Below are 16,474 nucleotides of genomic sequence, written 5' to 3'. Positions count from 1 at the left end.
AGATCGCTCGAGCTATAATAACTCGATTAAAGATATTGCTATCTATAGCGACAGCACTATAGAAGAGGTTGCAGTAGTTCCGGCTACTAGTACTATTAGATGCATATAATACGTACCTCGTTCGATAGCGAGGGTACTATTAAATAACCTTGCAAATAGGGATAGTTAATCGTTTATAAATAAGCTGTTACGTGCTTAGCAGAGGGACGCCTTTGCTGTCGAGCGCATTAATAAGCTTATAAGTAGACGGGCGACTCGATCTAGCAAGAGTAACAACAATTAGTCGATCGACGATAAAGGTTACTTAAAGTTTAAGGGCAGGTATTATGTCCCCGCTAAACAATCGATTAGGCAAGAGCTTTTAAAAAGGCACTATAATAGTAAGCTCGCTAGTTACTATAGTATAGAGAGGTCGCACGAGTTACTATCGCGTATATACTACTAGCCAAATAGTAAGCGGCATATAAAGGAGTATATACAGACTTGTATAGTATACTAGCGAGTTAAAGCACCGAAGCACTTGCCGTTCGGCGAGTTGTCCTCGCTCCCTGTTCTAAAGAAGCCATTTACTAAGCTAATAATAGACTTTATTACAGGCCTTCTACCTACTAGGCGTAGGGGCAGCAAGGACGTATATAATGCTATCCTTGTTGTAGTAGATCGATTTACTAAAGGCGCTCGATACATCCTAGCGCGAAAAGATTGGACTGCTATTAATATAGCAGAAGCGCTATAGAACAATATCTTCTATATCTATTAGGGGACCCCTAAGGGGATAGTGTCTAATCGTAGATCGACACTAATATCTTACTATTAGAGCGAGATTTGCTTGCAGCTAAGACTAAAGCATTAGCTATTAATAGCCTTCTATCTATAGACTAACGGTTAAATAGAGAGGCAGAATGCTACCCTATAGCAGTACCTGCGTAGTTATATTAACGAGAACCCTAACGACTAGGTCAACCTCCTGTAACTAGCTGAATTCGTATACAATAACAGTGTCCACTTATCGACTAAGGTATTACTATACATAGCTATAATAGGCTAGAACGCTGCTATACCGCAAGACCTACTATCGCTCGAGGCCGAGCGCAAGGAAAGGGAAGCGCGTTAAGTACCCGAAATACTAGCGGCTATTAAGAGGGTTTAGAAGATGCGAGAAATCTATACTAAGATAGCCGAGAAGTTGACAAAGGCTTAAGAGTACTAAAAGACCTACTACGATAAGCACTACACGCCGATAACCTTTAAACAAGGCGATATAGTTATACTAAGTACTAAGAACCTCCGCATCTGCAAACACCTATTACCTAACGGCAAAACAAGGCCTAAGCTCGCACTAAGATACATTAGCCCATTCCGCATTCGAGAGGCTAAGGGCATACAGGCCTATTAGTTGTAGCTCCTACCTTATTATACTATCTATAACACCTTCTATGTATCCCTCCTTAAGCCGTACTACCTGCGCGAAGGGGATGAAGCCTCTATAGAACACGAAGACATACTAGCGGATAGTAAGGAGCTATAGTCTATAGAACGTATCCTATAGCACTAGACTAGGAAAGGCAAGAAGGAGTACCTGCTAAGATAGCAAGGCTATTTACCTGAATAGGACTTATAGGAAGCTAAAGGTTCCTTTAAGGATATAACCGAGTTATTAGATAAGTATTAGACTAGTGTAAAGAACAAGAAGAAGGCTAAGGGCCTATAATGTCGCCTAGGATTAATGCTACCCCCGGGGTGCTATTAGCTAACTAATTAGCTGCAAGCAATTGTTAGCAACAAGAGACAATAAGACTACACTACTATAGTAAACGCGCACCGAGTGTTAACAAGCGCGCTACGACGCGTTAACTAATTGTACGCTCTTTTAAGGGCTCTACCTCTTTACTAATGCGCCCTATAAGGCCTTCTCCTAGCACTTAGGTCCCCCTCTTGTTCCTTTATTCTGTCGAGGCCTCGAGGCCTAGGCAATCGGCAAGGACGGCGCGGCCGGCGCGGCTATATTAGTAACAGTGTTACGGAGTGTGTTAATATTTAAGAAAGGAAGGACATAGCTATATTAGTAACGGTGTTGCCGAGTTATTATTAGTTAAAGAAGGAAATTAGAAGAAGGTGAAGTTAGCGCTAAGACGACTAGCGTCGCTATTATTAACATTACTTGCTATTGTCGACCTTACCTGCACTAAAACTCTAAGGCACCTTTAATTAAAACTTTGATCAAACTTTAAGGCTAAGTTAAAACTTTGAGCCGCTTAAAAGATTAAGTAGACTAATAGACTAACTAACTAAGGGCAAAACTATAGAGCTAAGCTAGCTAGGGTCGATCTTGCAGATAATAGGTTACTCCTCGATCTATCTGGCCCTTTAAGCGAGGCGAACCTCTACTACTGCACTTATAATAGCCTTTACCTATAGAAACTAGAAGAACTGAGTTTTTTGAAAAGATATAATTAGTTGACACTTAAAGGCTGCTAAACCTAGCTAATTAGGGCTAGCGAAACTACGAACAATAAGAATAATAACCCTCGGAACGGACAAACCCTCGGAAGCGGACATTGCTAGGTCTTTTAAGAGTAGACGCAAAGAACTCGATATAATATCACTTAGAACGGAGGCAGTGCTGCAATACCTCGTACGTCTACCTATTATAGTAGGGAAGACGCGCTCGTATTATAATTAGTCGATAGTCCTTAATTCTTGTAGTTATATATCACTTTATTGTATATAGGGATAGCGCAGTTGGAGTTGGACATTGTATTGTATTAGAGGTGAGGTTTAACATAGTTACATAATCGGTGATTACGTGTTCAATTTAGCGCGGACTGAGAAGCTTGCTAGACCTGCTAAGTTAGTAGCGATAGAGGTTAAGAATAGGACATAGACCGGCTACGAGGGCGCGGCCTTTAGAAGGGAAGCGTGTATCAGGACCAAAGAGGTTACACGTAATTAGCATGTGACTAGGCTCGAGTAAAGCTAGGGTCTTGATGCCTTAGGCAGGGCTTAGCGCTTAGCGTTAGGCCAACTGGCCTGCCTTCCTCCCTCTCCTCTTAGATCTCTATCGAATACTATACTAATTTACTACCACCCTATCTACCTGCTAACATAACCCTTCTTACAACTGGCAGCTTGCAATGTATTTGTTTTGATTACTAATCGTATATATATCTCGACTACCGAGGCTAGCAAACTTCGATAGCTAAAGGCTCTTAGACTCTACAACTATAGGCCTAGGTATGTTTATATTATATATAATATAGCTATCTATAAGGTTCTAGGAATACGATACTAGTTTTAGAGAATATTATAATTTTAGTTTCTATATATATCTATGCCCTAGTTTATAAAGGAAAATTTACTAATCTTACAATTCTTAATTATAGTTATGCTTTTTTAAGTTATATAGTAGTTTGTTCTAGCTATAGTATATAGTTTAGTAGGGCTTAGTATAAGTACTAGTATCTAAGTAGTAGTTTGCTGCTAGTCTAGACGCGCGCTATTAATTCCCTTAGACTCTTAGTTAGTAGGCTTTAAATATTTAGTTAGAAAACGAAATATATCTATAGCAAATACTAAGTACTACTTAGCTAATTACTATAGTAAGAGAGAATAGGACTTTAGCTATATACTAAAATAGCGATTTAGACTTTAGTAGTAAATTTACTAGTAGTAAAAGTTATTAACCTTAGCTTAAAATATATAAATAAAATTTAATTATTTAGGCTATATATAGAATATATACTAAAAGAATAGATATACTACCTTAGTAGAGGCCTAGATATATTATATATAACCCCCTAATTACTAGTAGTTATTATCTAGCTAGTAAGTCTAGTAGTATAATTCTTAGAGATTAATAGCTTTAAGCTATACTATCTAGCTATTATAGATTTAGCTATTATACTAGTTATTTCTACTACTAGTCCCCCGATAAATTATATAGTTTAAAGGAAGGGCTATATACTACGCTCAACCTTCGAGTTAAAAAGAAAAATAGTAGCGAACAATCAGAGACGAAGGGAAGACAGTTAAGAAGGAAGGGAGGACGAATGGAAAGCACTATATACGAGGGCAGAGGAGGTACTAAAGGCGGAAGATAGAAGAACCCCTAAGAGGGCATATAGGATAATGATCTTAGAACTCCTTAGAGGACTAAAAGCAATCTATAACTAGGCAAGCTACGTAATTACAAAGGTAGCTAATATAGTCGCAGCAAAGATTACGAAGAAACAATAGGAGATAAGCCTAAACTACCGCACCTAGGTAGCAGTAGCTAGTTAGGAGGCGCTAAAACCCCCGAGGACAGTAGTTAGAGTCTATATTACAGACCTATAGGAGCAAAAGGAAATCTAAGGACTTATAGGGAAAGAGATTGTAGAAAGAATTACAGTTAAAGAGGTAATTAGGGCTAGGAACGAAGGTAAAGGGGTAATCAAGCTGTTTATAGTATAAGAGTAGGACAAAAAGAAGCTAGAAACATAAAAAGAATAGACAACTAAGATAGGGAAAACAGCAAAGGTCTCCTAATAGCAATTTATAATTATAGCCTATAGTATAATAAGAAGCTTTAAGGAAGAACAGGATATTAAGAGCCTATAGAGACAAAACCAAGCTATATACCTAGGCCTAAAGATTACAAAAGTAGCATAGATCAAAAGGAAAATCGAAGAGACTAAGAAGCAGTCTTCCCTAATTATCTAGGTAGGGAGTATAGAGCAAGCTAATATAGTACTAGACTAGGGGTTGTTCTAGGACTTTAAAAGATTAGAAACAGAGATATATAGAAGCAACTATAGGATAATATAGTGCTTTAAATATTAGCACTATAGACACTTAGTAGCTAAGTATATAAAGACAACTAACACCTGCTCCTATTGTATAGGGGATTACTAGGTTAAAGAATGCAAAGCATATAAGGGAGAAGCAAGATGTATATACTATACTAAAAGACACCCCTCTTAGGCGAAGGAATACCTAGTAAGAATACAGGCAGCTAGGAAGGTAAAGGAAGCTAGAATCAACATACCAAAAAGATATACAATAAGCTAGGGCAGCTAGGTGTAGAAGCAACCTAGCTAAGTACTATAAAAGAGGTCTAGATAAGATAATAGGTTTACATTCAGGGCCTTACTAGCACAAGAGAGTCACTAGCAACTAGGGAGACTAAGATACCTTAATATTGCAGGAAAGGAAGCAGGGCAGACAAAGCTTAGTCAAATATTGGTCTAAAGTAAGGGAAGACTAAAGGAAAACTTATAGGGAAATGATATAGATAAAACCTAATAAACATTGCAATATTACTAAACATTATACAGTACAATATCAATAAGAGCAAAGATAAGGTACAGAGGAGCTTCCTTTAAGCACTAAATCTAAAAGAACATTACATTATTGCAATCTAAGAGCCCTAGCTCAACCTATATACAAAGAGACTAGCAACAGTTAAAGACCTAAGATACTACCCAATTATCTATAACTAGGGAGCCCTAAGGATATATATCTACATTAGCAAGGAGATAGATATAGAAACCTAGTAGGCTATACTATAGGAGGATAGGGATCTAACATTAGTTTAAGTAGAGATATCCTAAGGTATACTCTAAGTCTACTATATATATAACCTACTACTAGACTTAAGAAGCAGTACCTAACTAAAAACCCTAGAAAGACTACCTAGAGTTATCTAGGGGAACACCTACTAAATCCTACTTAGGGATTTCAACCTCTACTACCCCCTCTAGGGCTTAGACTTTACCCTAGCTTACTACTTCCTAGCAGGAAGACTAATTGATATATTAGAGAGGGAAGGAATAGAAATTGTTACCCTAAAGGGACTAATTACTTAGGAGGCAAGAGGAAGCAGTAGCATACTAGACCTATACTTTGTATTATATTAGATTAGGAACAGGATTATAAGATGCAGGGTCAACTAGGAACTAGAAGAATTATTAGACTACCTCCCGGTATAGATTAAGCTAAATGTCTAAGCTAATTAGGAAAGGGAACTAGAGGAGAAGCTTAACTAGAAAGGTGCCTAATAGGGCAGGATTAAGGAGGAACTAGAAAGGGACCCAAAACTAGAGGAACTCTTAATAAAGCACCTACTAAGGCTAGAGGATATTAATAAAGCAGTAGAAGAACTAATAGGAATCCTAAAACAGGTAGCTAGAAAGTATACCCTAGCAAAGAAACATTCACTATACTAGCAACTATACTAGACTAGTAAGTGTATAAGGAAGGTTAAAGTAGTAAGGAAGGCTAGGAGGTAGTAGACACAAACCTATACCTAGGAAGTATAGGACAACTATAACAAAGCCTACTAGGAAAAGAAGATCTAGATTAAGAAAGACAAGATATAAGAATAGAGATCTATAACAGGAATAATTACAAAGAAACTAGAGGAGATATAGAGGATAGCTAAATAGGCAAGGAGACCTAAACAGGACAAAGACATACTACTACAATTCCCGGACATTATAGACCAATAAGGATAAATATAGACCACAATAGAAGGGAAAGTAAGAGCCCTAGGCTAACACTTCTTCTATAGAAAAGTATAAGCAGACCTATTAGATATAAAGGAGAAAGAATAAGAGGCTCTACTACTAGGCACACTAAGAGACACTTAGGTTAAACCCGAAACCATTGAAAGGATCCTAAAGAAAATTCTAGGCAACAAGGCACTAGGAGAAGACAAGATCTATAATAAACTTCTAAAAGTATATAGGAAGGGGCTAGCCCTAGTACTAGCTAATATCTTTTTATAAAGCCTAGCACTAAGACACTACCTAAGACTATTTAGGAAGTCCCTAATAGTAGTGCTAAGGAAGCCCTAGAAGGAAGACTATATACAGCTCAAGGCCTATAGACTAATAGCCCTACTTAACATAATAGGCAAGGTGCTAGAAAAAATTATCGCTAAAAGGCTAACAACCTTCGCCGAGGAAAGGAACATCCTTCCTAAAGGCTAGATAGGAGGAAGAAAGAAGAGGTCAACACTAATAGCTATAGAACTAATTATAGAACAGATCAAGCATATCTAGCACTATAGTTAAAACTAGGTAGCAACCCTCCTCTCCCTTAATATCTTAGGAGCCTTTAATAATGTCTCCTATAAAAGGCTCCTATATATACTTAAATAGAAAGCTATACTAAACTAGATAGTCCAATTTATCTAGTCCTTCCTATAGGAAAGATTAATACAGCTTATTCTAGGCAAATTCAAATCAGATCTAATGCTAACTAAAAAGGGAATCCCCTAAGGATCAATACTCTCCCTAATCCTCTTCCTTATCTTTATAGTAGACCTACTCCTACTCCTAGAATCAAAAAACACATTAGCATTAGGGTTTATAGATAACACAAACATCCTTACCTAGTCTAAGACAATAGAAACCAACTGCAAGATCCTAGAAGAGAAGTACTAAGAGTATAAAAAATAGGCAAGAAGGTATAGAGCAAAATTCGCCCTAAAAAAGTACTAGCTTATCCACTTTAGCAAGGCTAAATTAACCTATAATATAAAGCAATCAATTACTATCTAAGGCTTTAAAACCCAACTATTAGCAGAGCTTAGGGTACTAGGGATCTAGCTAGATCTAAAACTGAACTAGGGACTATAAGTAAAGAAGGCAAAGCAGAGGGCAGATACTAATATACAATCTATTAATAGGCTTATAGCCTCTATATAGGGGGCTATATTCGAGAAAGCCAAAGTTATATATAAAGCAATTATCAAGCTAGCAATACTATATAGAGCATAGATATAGACAGCCTAGGAGAAAACACTAAAGAGGATTAAGCAACTAGTTAGTAGGTCCTAAACCTAAAGCCTAAAGAAAATCCTAGGAGCATATAAAACTATACTAACAAGGGTAGTAGAAATGGAATTAGGGATCCTACTAGTTAAACAATACTTCAAGGGACTAAGACACTAATATATAGCAAAGACAATAGAATACCTAGCCTAATAGACTATCTAAAAGGCACTAGACAAGATAAAAGCCTAGTGCATTAGGACTAGGAGGCGAGATAGACTACAAATAACTCCCTAGAAAGTTAAAGACCTAGAGCAATATAGAGTCTTAATAAGAGAAATGCTAGAGAAAGAGCTTTAGGGACTAAATATAAGGCTAAAGGAAGACAAGCTAAAGGGAGAGAAATAAAGCCTAGTAGAATCAATTACTAGATACCTATAGGAGCAGGAATAGAATAAAACATAAGTTAGACTAGGAACCCTAAAGGCACTAATTAAATTTAGTTAATACAACTACTAGCTCTATAAGGACCTAAACAGGGCCGAAGCAAGCCTAGCTATCTAAATCAGATCTAAATACATTAGACTCAGATCTTACCTGTTTAGAAGAAACGTCCTAGGAATTAAAAGCAGGGCTTACTAATATAGCTACCAATCTTAGAACCCTAAGTATATACTGCTAGTCTGCCCTTAATAGTCGGAAGGCAGAAGTAATTAGAGACTAAAAGCAATAGAAAGGGAATACGACAAGCTAATCTAGAGCAAAGAAGACCTAAAGAGGATAGTAAAGTAGATTATTAAACAGGGATTTATATAACAATTCGCACTAATAAGGGAAACTAAGGAGTAGATAAGAAGGAGGGAAGAAGAGGGGGAAAGAAGGGCAGGGCAGTAGGTAAGGTAGTTAGAGGGTAACAACTATAACACTAGTATACCCTAGAGGAAGGAAAATAAGGAAACGAGGAAGATTAACACTTATAAATAGGACAGGAGGGAGGTTTTTACCAACTAAGTTGGTTTCCTACCTAAAACAATATATAGAAACAGACCTATATAGGCCGAAAGGCACTATAATAGGCAAATAAAATATCTATCTATCTATATAGTTTAAAGTATAGAATACTAAATTACTAACTTCTAAATAGAGATAGGTCGATTAGTAGAGGTCGGTTAACGGTTCGACTAATAGTTTGATTTATAGTTTGATTAATAGTTTGATTGATAGTTTGATTAATAGTTTGATTAATAGTTTGATTAATAGTTTGATTAATAGTTTCATAAATAGTTTGACTAATAGTTTGATTAATAGTTTGATTAATAGTTTGATTAATAGTTTGATTAATAGTTTGATTAATAGTTTGATTAATAGTTTGATTAATAGTTTGATTAATAGTTTGATTAATAGTTTGATTAATAGTTTGATTAATAGTTTGATTAATAGTTTGATTAATAGTTTGATTAATAGTTTAATTAGTAGTTTAAATAGAAGTTAGATTACTAATAATAGTTTAATTCAAAACGTAATTAGTAGTTTAATTAATAGTCTAATTAATAGTTTAACTAACCGTTTGATTAGTAGTTTAATTAGTAGTATAATTAATAGTTTAATTAGTAGTTCGACTAGTAGTTTTAGTTCAACAGAAACTTTAATTAGTATTATAGTAGTAGCTAGTCCCCCGATAAATTATATAGTTTAAAGTATATAATACTAAACTACTAGCTTCTAAATAGAGATAGGTCGATTAGTAAGTTAATTAGTAGGTCGATTAATAGTTCGATTAATAGTTCGATTAATAGTTCGATTAATAGTTCGATTAATAGTTCGATTAATAGTTCGATTAATAGTTCGATTAATAGTTCGATTAATAGTTCGATTAATAGTTCGATTAATAGTTCGATTAATAGTTCGATTGATAGTTCGATTAATAGTTCGATTAATAGTTCGATTAATAGTTCGATTAGTAGTTTAATTAGTAGTCTTATTAGTAGTTCAATTCGTAGTTTAAGTACTAGTAATAGTTTCATTTAAAATTAAATTAGTAGTTTAATTAGTAGTTTTATTAGTAGTTTAACTAGTAGTTTTATTGGTATTTTAACTAGCAATTTAATTAGCAGTTTCATTAACTATTTAATTAATAGTTTAATTAGTAGTTCGATTACTAGTTTTAGTCTAATAGAAGTTTTAACTAGTATTTTATTAGTAGTTAGTCCCCTAATAAATTATATAATTTAAAGTATGTAGTACTAAATTACTAATATCTAAATGGAGATAGGTCGATTAGTAGGTCGATTAGTAGATCGATTAGTAGTTCGATTAGTAGTTTAGCTAGCAGTTTAATTAGTAGTTTGATTGCTAGTAACGGTTGATTTAAAATTTCGTTAGTAGTTTAATTAGTAGTTTAACTAGTAGCTTAACTAGTAGTTTAATTAGTCGTTTTATTAGTAATTTTACAAATAGCTTGATTAACTATTTAATTAATAGTTTAATTAGCAGTTCGATTACTAGTTTTAGTTTAACAAAAATTTTAATTAGTATTTTATTAGTAGTTTCTTTAATAGTTTTATTAGTAGTTTTATTAATAGTTTTATTAGTAGTTTTGTTAATAGTATTGTTTCTAGTTTAGTTAGTAGTCTTAGTACTTTAATTAGTAGTCCTATTTATAGGTTAGCTTATAGTCTTAGTAGTTTTAATTAGTAGTCTTATTAACAGTTTTATTAGCAGTTTTATTAATAGTCCTATTAGTAGTTTTACTAACTATTTTACTATTAGTGCTATTTGAGTTATTAGTTTTATTATTAGTTTTATTATTAGTTCTTTTGTTAGGTTCACTAATAGTTTAGCTAATAGTTTATCTAATAGTCTATCTAACAGTTTACCTAATAGTTTAATTAATAGGTTTGTTAATAGTTTTCTTAATACCTAGTCCTACTAGTAGCTGCCTACTAGTAGCCCTACTAATAGTCTAATAGTCCAAAGTTACTGGCAGCTCTACAGCCTCTACTAATAGCTTTATTAAAATTAATAGTACTATTAGTAGTCTTACTAATATTTTCGCTACGGGGACCTTTATACTAGTCGATAGGCTTCGTATTTAGTAGAATATAGCTATATCTAGGTCTTTAGTCTACGTTAAGCTCCTACTAAATTTTTATTAGCGTTTTACGCTTATATCCGGGTTTCGCTAAGCGCTTTCGATTTACGTTCTACGCTAAAATCCGGGATAAGTTAAACTTCCCTTTAATCTTTAATTAAATATTACTTCTACTAAAATTCTTAGCTAATTATTTCGGTCTTAGCGGACAACTTAGATTTTCGCGGGCGGTAGGCGCGGTATCTAGATTAGTAGCTACGGTACTAATTATTTCGGTATTAGCGGACAACTTAGATTTTAATACTAGCTAATACTAGCTAATAGTCCGAGCTAATACTAGCTAACACTAGCTAATACTAGCTAATACTAGCTAGCTAACACTAGCTAATACCTACGCTAAAATCCGGGGCAAGTCAAATTTCCCTTTAATATTTGTTTCGATTGACGTTCTACGCTGAAATCCGGGGTAAGTCAAATTTCCCTTCAATCTTTGATTGAATATTACTTCTACGAAATTTCTCAGCCAATCATTTCGGTCTTAGCGGACAACTTGGATTTTCGCGGGCGGTGGCCGCGGTGTCTAGATTAGCAGCTGCGCTGCCAAAAAAGAGAGTTTTCGGTTGTTGCGATTCCCTGTTTCACCGCATGCAGCTTCGAATGGAATGCAATGCAATGCAATGCAATGCACGGAGCTATGGCCGTGCCGTTTGCTGCGGAAGATGTGTGGAACAGTGTACAATGCAAACCTCTGCCGAGCCCGCAAGATGATTCCTCATCTTTCTCGTCCTACGACACGGCACGATTAATGCTTCGTTTGATGGCGACCAGTGCAACATGGCCTGTTTGAAGAGCGCGCATGAAACGGGCGCGGGCTAATGCGATGCGCGACTGACCTCGCTCCAAGCCTCCAGCTAACTAGTAACTACGGCAAGCGGCCATGCGGGTGACGCGCCGGTTGTAGTAGGTCTTTGTCTTTGCGCCTGTTTGTCTCTCGATTCCTGAGCTGATCCTGCTTCCTGCATTGTCGTTGCGCGCTGCTTTCCTCCTTCCTTGCTCACGCCTTGGCAGTCCTCTCGTTCTTGCTTGTCTGGGTCTGGGATTGGAGCCAGGACAATCATCGGAATAACGAAAATTCAGCCCGGTGCTGCTTTCCCACATTGCAGCAGCATACAGTAGAGAAAGAGAAGAACAAACCCGACAGATATTGGAAAACAGCACTCGCGACTGAACTACGGCTCCCGCTACCGCCTTCACCTGCTGCTTCCTGTAACGGCAGCTTGTGCGTCTTGCTCGACTTCTGTGTTTACGAGCGCTTTCGACATCCTCCACCTCACCTCTCGACTGCTCCGCCTCCTTCACCTTGTCCTCACTGCCTCCGCCTGTGCCACCATGCTCTCGTTCATTCTCGCACTGCTGTGTGCCGCGGTGGCAAATGCTCTACCAACCATCGAGGCAAAGGGTGCAAAGTTCTTCACCAGCGACGGCGACCAGTGGTATATCAAAGGTGAGCTTCGACTTGCTTTCAATGCTCCTCCCAAATCTGACTTCCTCCAGGCATTGCATACCAACTCACCGCCGATGACCCGCTTGCCCAAGGCGACCAATGCCATCTTGACGCCAGCTTGATGAAGAGCCTCGGAGCCAACGCCATTCGTGTATACCATGTGGATCCCACCGCCGACCACGACGCTTGCATGTCGGCATTCAGTGATGCCGGCATCTACGTCTTTCTGGATCTTGACACCTTCGACACATACGTCTTGCCAACCGACCCCATGTGGAACCAGACGCAAGTCGACGCTTACAGCAAGGTTATGGACGCTTTCCACAACTACGACAATGTGGCTGGCTTCTTCGTTGGAAATGAGGTTCTCAATGTTGGTGCAGACAGCAAGGCTGCTCCTTACGTCAAGGCTGCTGCTAGGGACATGAAAGCCTACAGGAACCGTAAGGGCTACCGCAAGATTCCTGTCGGATACTCCGCCACCGACAGCGGCGAGCTTCGGCCCAATCTGCAAAACTACTTGGCTTGCGGAGACAATGCCTCTGATGCTCTGGACTTCTTCAGCTTGAATGCATACGAGTGGTGTGGCGAATCTACTTACACTGTCAGCGGCTACTCTGCACTCCAGGCCAATGCCAGTCACTACAACATCCCCATCTTCTTCTCCGAGACTGGATGCCAGACTGTGCGACCGCGTACCTTTGGTGACCAGGCTGCCATCTTCGGACCTGAAATGTCGGGAACCTGGTCTGGTGCCATCATCTACGAGTGGATCGAAGAGACGAACAACTATGGCCTCATCTCGTACGGACCTACTGCGGACCCTACCGCCACCGATGCAGGTGTTGTTGCCGGCTACACAAGAACAGGCACACCGACCCCAATTTCACCAGACTTCGAGAACCTCAGAAGCGCCTGGGATGCCGTGTCGCCCTCCGGTGTCAAGAAGTCAGCATACAGTCCTTCTTTATCACCACCAGCATGTCCCAGCTTCACCAGCGGTCTCTGGAACATCAATGGCGCGGTGGCGTTGCCGACAGTGGGTCAAGAGTTCAATGCGGCAGTGTCATCGAGCTTCGCAGCTGGAGGCACATCAGGAACCAAATCCGGTCAAAGCAGCAGCGAGACTGAATCTGCGGCGGCTACGTCTTCTTCCGGAAGCTCGGCTGTGGATGTGAAGCATGGTTTCAGCAGCAGTGGCTGGAGCTTGACTTTTTGTGCGACGGCGATGCTGGGTGTGGGCATGATTGCGGTAATGTTGTAATGGAAGCGTATCGACATGTGCATTGGCATGAAGCATGAAACATGAAGCATGAGTGGAGTTTTCTTCTACTACTTGGCTTTGACTAACGATTAATGGCATGGAAGGGGTGGGATTGGGAGACTGTATATTGTGCTATAGAGACGAAAGTATAGTATTATATCGAGAGGTAAGTAGATGTATAGATACAGGGTATTACGTCTTTGTGCTATTTTACTAATCGTTATTCAAATGTTGCTTTCTTCTTTTAATTCCACGCTATGCTATCCTGTCTCCTAAAAATGCAATTCTAAGACCTATACTCCTTATTAAATACAAACTCTAATCTATCTCTAAAAAAGACCTACTAATTACTATACAAAATCAATAACCCTCTCCTTCGATAGCCTCCTCCTTAGTTTCCTATTTTCCTTTTATAATCTCGCAATTTCGACTAAATATTCTCCTATATAATAAGCTATAGCTCTAACCCTAGGTATATCTATTTTATAAACTATAATTTCCGGACTATCGAGACCGATATAGAAATATACTAGAAGATTCTAGGTGCTTGTTTTGTTAGTATTATAGAAGTTATAGCTATAAATTTAGCTAAGGTAGGTTGTGTTTTAGTTATTAGTAAAAGAGAAAGAAAAAGTTTATAGAAGGCATTTTACATGTTTTAATATATGGATTTGTTTCGTATAGTAAGATAGAGTGCTAGATAGTAAGATTTCTTATAGTCTTAGCAGGTTGTTGCGATCTGATCCCTAACCGACTACGAGAATGCTCGCTACGTTTCTATTAAGCAAGTCTTCTTCAAAGCCTCATAGGTCGGATTCTTGCTTGTCGTGGGTAGAATTTTAGTTATTAATTAGATGCTACTACTATGGCAGATGTCGTCGATATCATGGATTTTGATGAGGCTTGGCGGCACATGAATCGTTCGTCGCTCTGTGGAAGTGGAAGTGGTTGATCCGGGCCGTGCATCTGTTCATCACTGCGGAGGAGTATGCCCCTTCTCCTGTATCAACTCGTGCAATCTCTCCCGAATAAATACCTTCTTCATCTTCTTCCTCCAATCGTAGCCTACGTGCCACCGCGATGGAATCCTCAGACAGTAACAAGCGGCTCAAGTCATCGAGCGGAGCGCCAATCAGCACAACTCCATCTGGCGCAGCAAACTTGCCAGCGTATCAGCCGCCTCGGCCGATTGTTGGCGGTGGCAAGTAGGTCACACTCGGCATCTCCTTTGTTTGAAGCCCGGCAGCGATGCTCATCGCATATTACACGTGGGAAAGTGATGGGCAGTGATGAGTGATGGCGCAGCAAGCTTTCGCAGTGACAACGCGAGGCACGGCGTGAGAGGCTGGGCGCTTGCTTGAGCAAAGGTGATTGTATGCGATCAGCGGCTGCTCCCAGACTCGCTCTCACATGAAGAAGGCAGAAGGGTTCAGCAGCAGCAGCTCGAGGCAAGCACGAGGCAAGAACGTCAACGTCAGCAGCACCTGGCATCAGCATTCCTCGGATCGCTCACACCTTATATCGCAACCCTGCCCTGCCCATACGCCGTGCAATACCAATAACAGCTACCACTCCTGCTACAATAATGCCTCCCGAGCGCCGCTCAGCGCGCTCCGTCTCCAAAACCTCAGCCAAAGTCACAGTGCAGCCATACACCAGCGCTAACACCACATCCAGTCCAGGCACCTCACGACCCGGCGCGTCAATCTCGCGGCCAGCGAACGGTAAGACTTCGCTGCGACTCACTGTCAAAGCACCACCCAGCAAGCTGCGACAGGCAACTTCCGGCTCTGCCATTCCTCCCAACCCATACGCCGACACACCCAGCGAAAGCGATGCCACTCCAGCACCTCGCGCGGCAAGAAAGACTCGCAATCCTCGAACAGTTGTCGATCCAGACTCCGATGACCTCGACGATGACATGGAGGAGGATGCGGACGGAGAAGACGACGAGCATGCGGAAGGCGAATTGGACAACGATACAAGAGACAACGAAGACAGTGAAGACGATGCTGATGGGGAGGCAGACGACGATGAGGATGACATGCAAGTAGACCATCCTCCGCCGCCCGTAATCACCCAGAAACGAGCTCCGGGCAAGACCAAGCCAAACGTCACCGTGACTGCTCCTCCCGGAGGACCACTCAAGTCCGTAGAGGACAAGGAGATGGACGATGACGACGACGACGACGATGATGAGGAGTTGAGTGAGCTTGATTCGAACGAAGACGCCGAGGGTGAGGAAGAAGAGGAGGAAGAGGAAGAGGAAGGAGAGGAGGACGATAGTGACGACGATGACGAGAACTCCCGTAGCGCAACGCCAGATCTCTCGAAGCTCACGAAACGACAACGAGGTGGACTTGACGATTTTGGTGGAGAATTAATGTCTCTTTCCAACGAAGCTCAGAAGAAGAAACAATTGACCGAGGAAGAAAATGCGATGAGGCGTGCGGAAATGGCTCGTCGGAGGAAGAATCTCAGTGAGAAGCGGAATGAAGAGGAGAAGGTATGCTGATTTTTTTTTTTGCCCGCCCTTACTTGAGACTTGTTATCATACTGATCTTTTTTTTATCTAATTTTCAGATGGACACGATCAACAAACTCCTCTCCAAACCCGCACCGAAGCGACGCACTCGCGCGGAAATGGAAGCCGCTCGCGCTGCTGAGGAGACACCTGACCCAGAAGGCCACGATCCAAATGGTCCTGACCCGACATCTCTCCGATGGGTGAATCGACGTCAAGGCAGTTATGTGGTCGTCACGCAGCAGTGGTTGGAAAGTCCGTTCGGCGAGACCTTTGCGAAGCAAGTCAATCACAATAGACTTATTGAAGAAGTATCGTAGATGTCCAACCGAAT

General features: G+C 39.8%; 3 protein-coding genes across 3 annotated transcripts; all 3 read left to right on the top strand.

Moving 5' to 3' along the window:
- Positions 1 to 5,917: 5,917 nt before the first annotated feature.
- Positions 5,918 to 11,740, top strand: MYCFIDRAFT_177268 (uncharacterized protein; the record flags this gene model as incomplete). The annotated part of the gene is made up of 5 exons (XM_007931098.1): positions 5,918 to 5,924; positions 11,391 to 11,415; positions 11,458 to 11,571; positions 11,605 to 11,675; positions 11,700 to 11,740. 5 exons carry the CDS (start codon positions 5,918 to 5,920, stop codon positions 11,738 to 11,740), a joined length of 258 nt encoding a protein of 85 aa, XP_007929289.1.
- A 497-nt stretch (positions 11,741 to 12,237) lies between these two features.
- On the top strand, positions 12,238 to 13,616 carry MYCFIDRAFT_198572 (glycoside hydrolase family 72 protein; the record flags this gene model as incomplete). Its single annotated transcript, XM_007931097.1, has 2 exons — positions 12,238 to 12,352; positions 12,403 to 13,616. 2 exons carry the CDS (start codon positions 12,238 to 12,240, stop codon positions 13,614 to 13,616), a joined length of 1,329 nt encoding a protein of 442 aa, XP_007929288.1.
- A 1,585-nt stretch (positions 13,617 to 15,201) lies between these two features.
- MYCFIDRAFT_78061 (uncharacterized protein) lies at positions 15,202 to 16,460 on the top strand (the record flags this gene model as incomplete). Its single annotated transcript, XM_007930740.1, has 2 exons — positions 15,202 to 16,122; positions 16,200 to 16,460. The coding sequence occupies 2 exons, from the start codon at positions 15,202 to 15,204 to the stop codon at positions 16,458 to 16,460; spliced, it is 1,182 nt and encodes a 393-aa protein (XP_007928931.1).
- Between the last annotated feature and the right edge of the window lie 14 nt (positions 16,461 to 16,474).

Source organism: Pseudocercospora fijiensis (assembly GCF_000340215.1).
Source record: "Pseudocercospora fijiensis CIRAD86 unplaced genomic scaffold MYCFIscaffold_7, whole genome shotgun sequence".
Classification (NCBI taxonomy): Eukaryota; Fungi; Ascomycota; class Dothideomycetes; order Mycosphaerellales; family Mycosphaerellaceae; genus Pseudocercospora; species Pseudocercospora fijiensis.
Note: the sequence above shows the minus strand (reverse complement) of the source record. Positions and strands in the feature narration are given on the sequence as shown.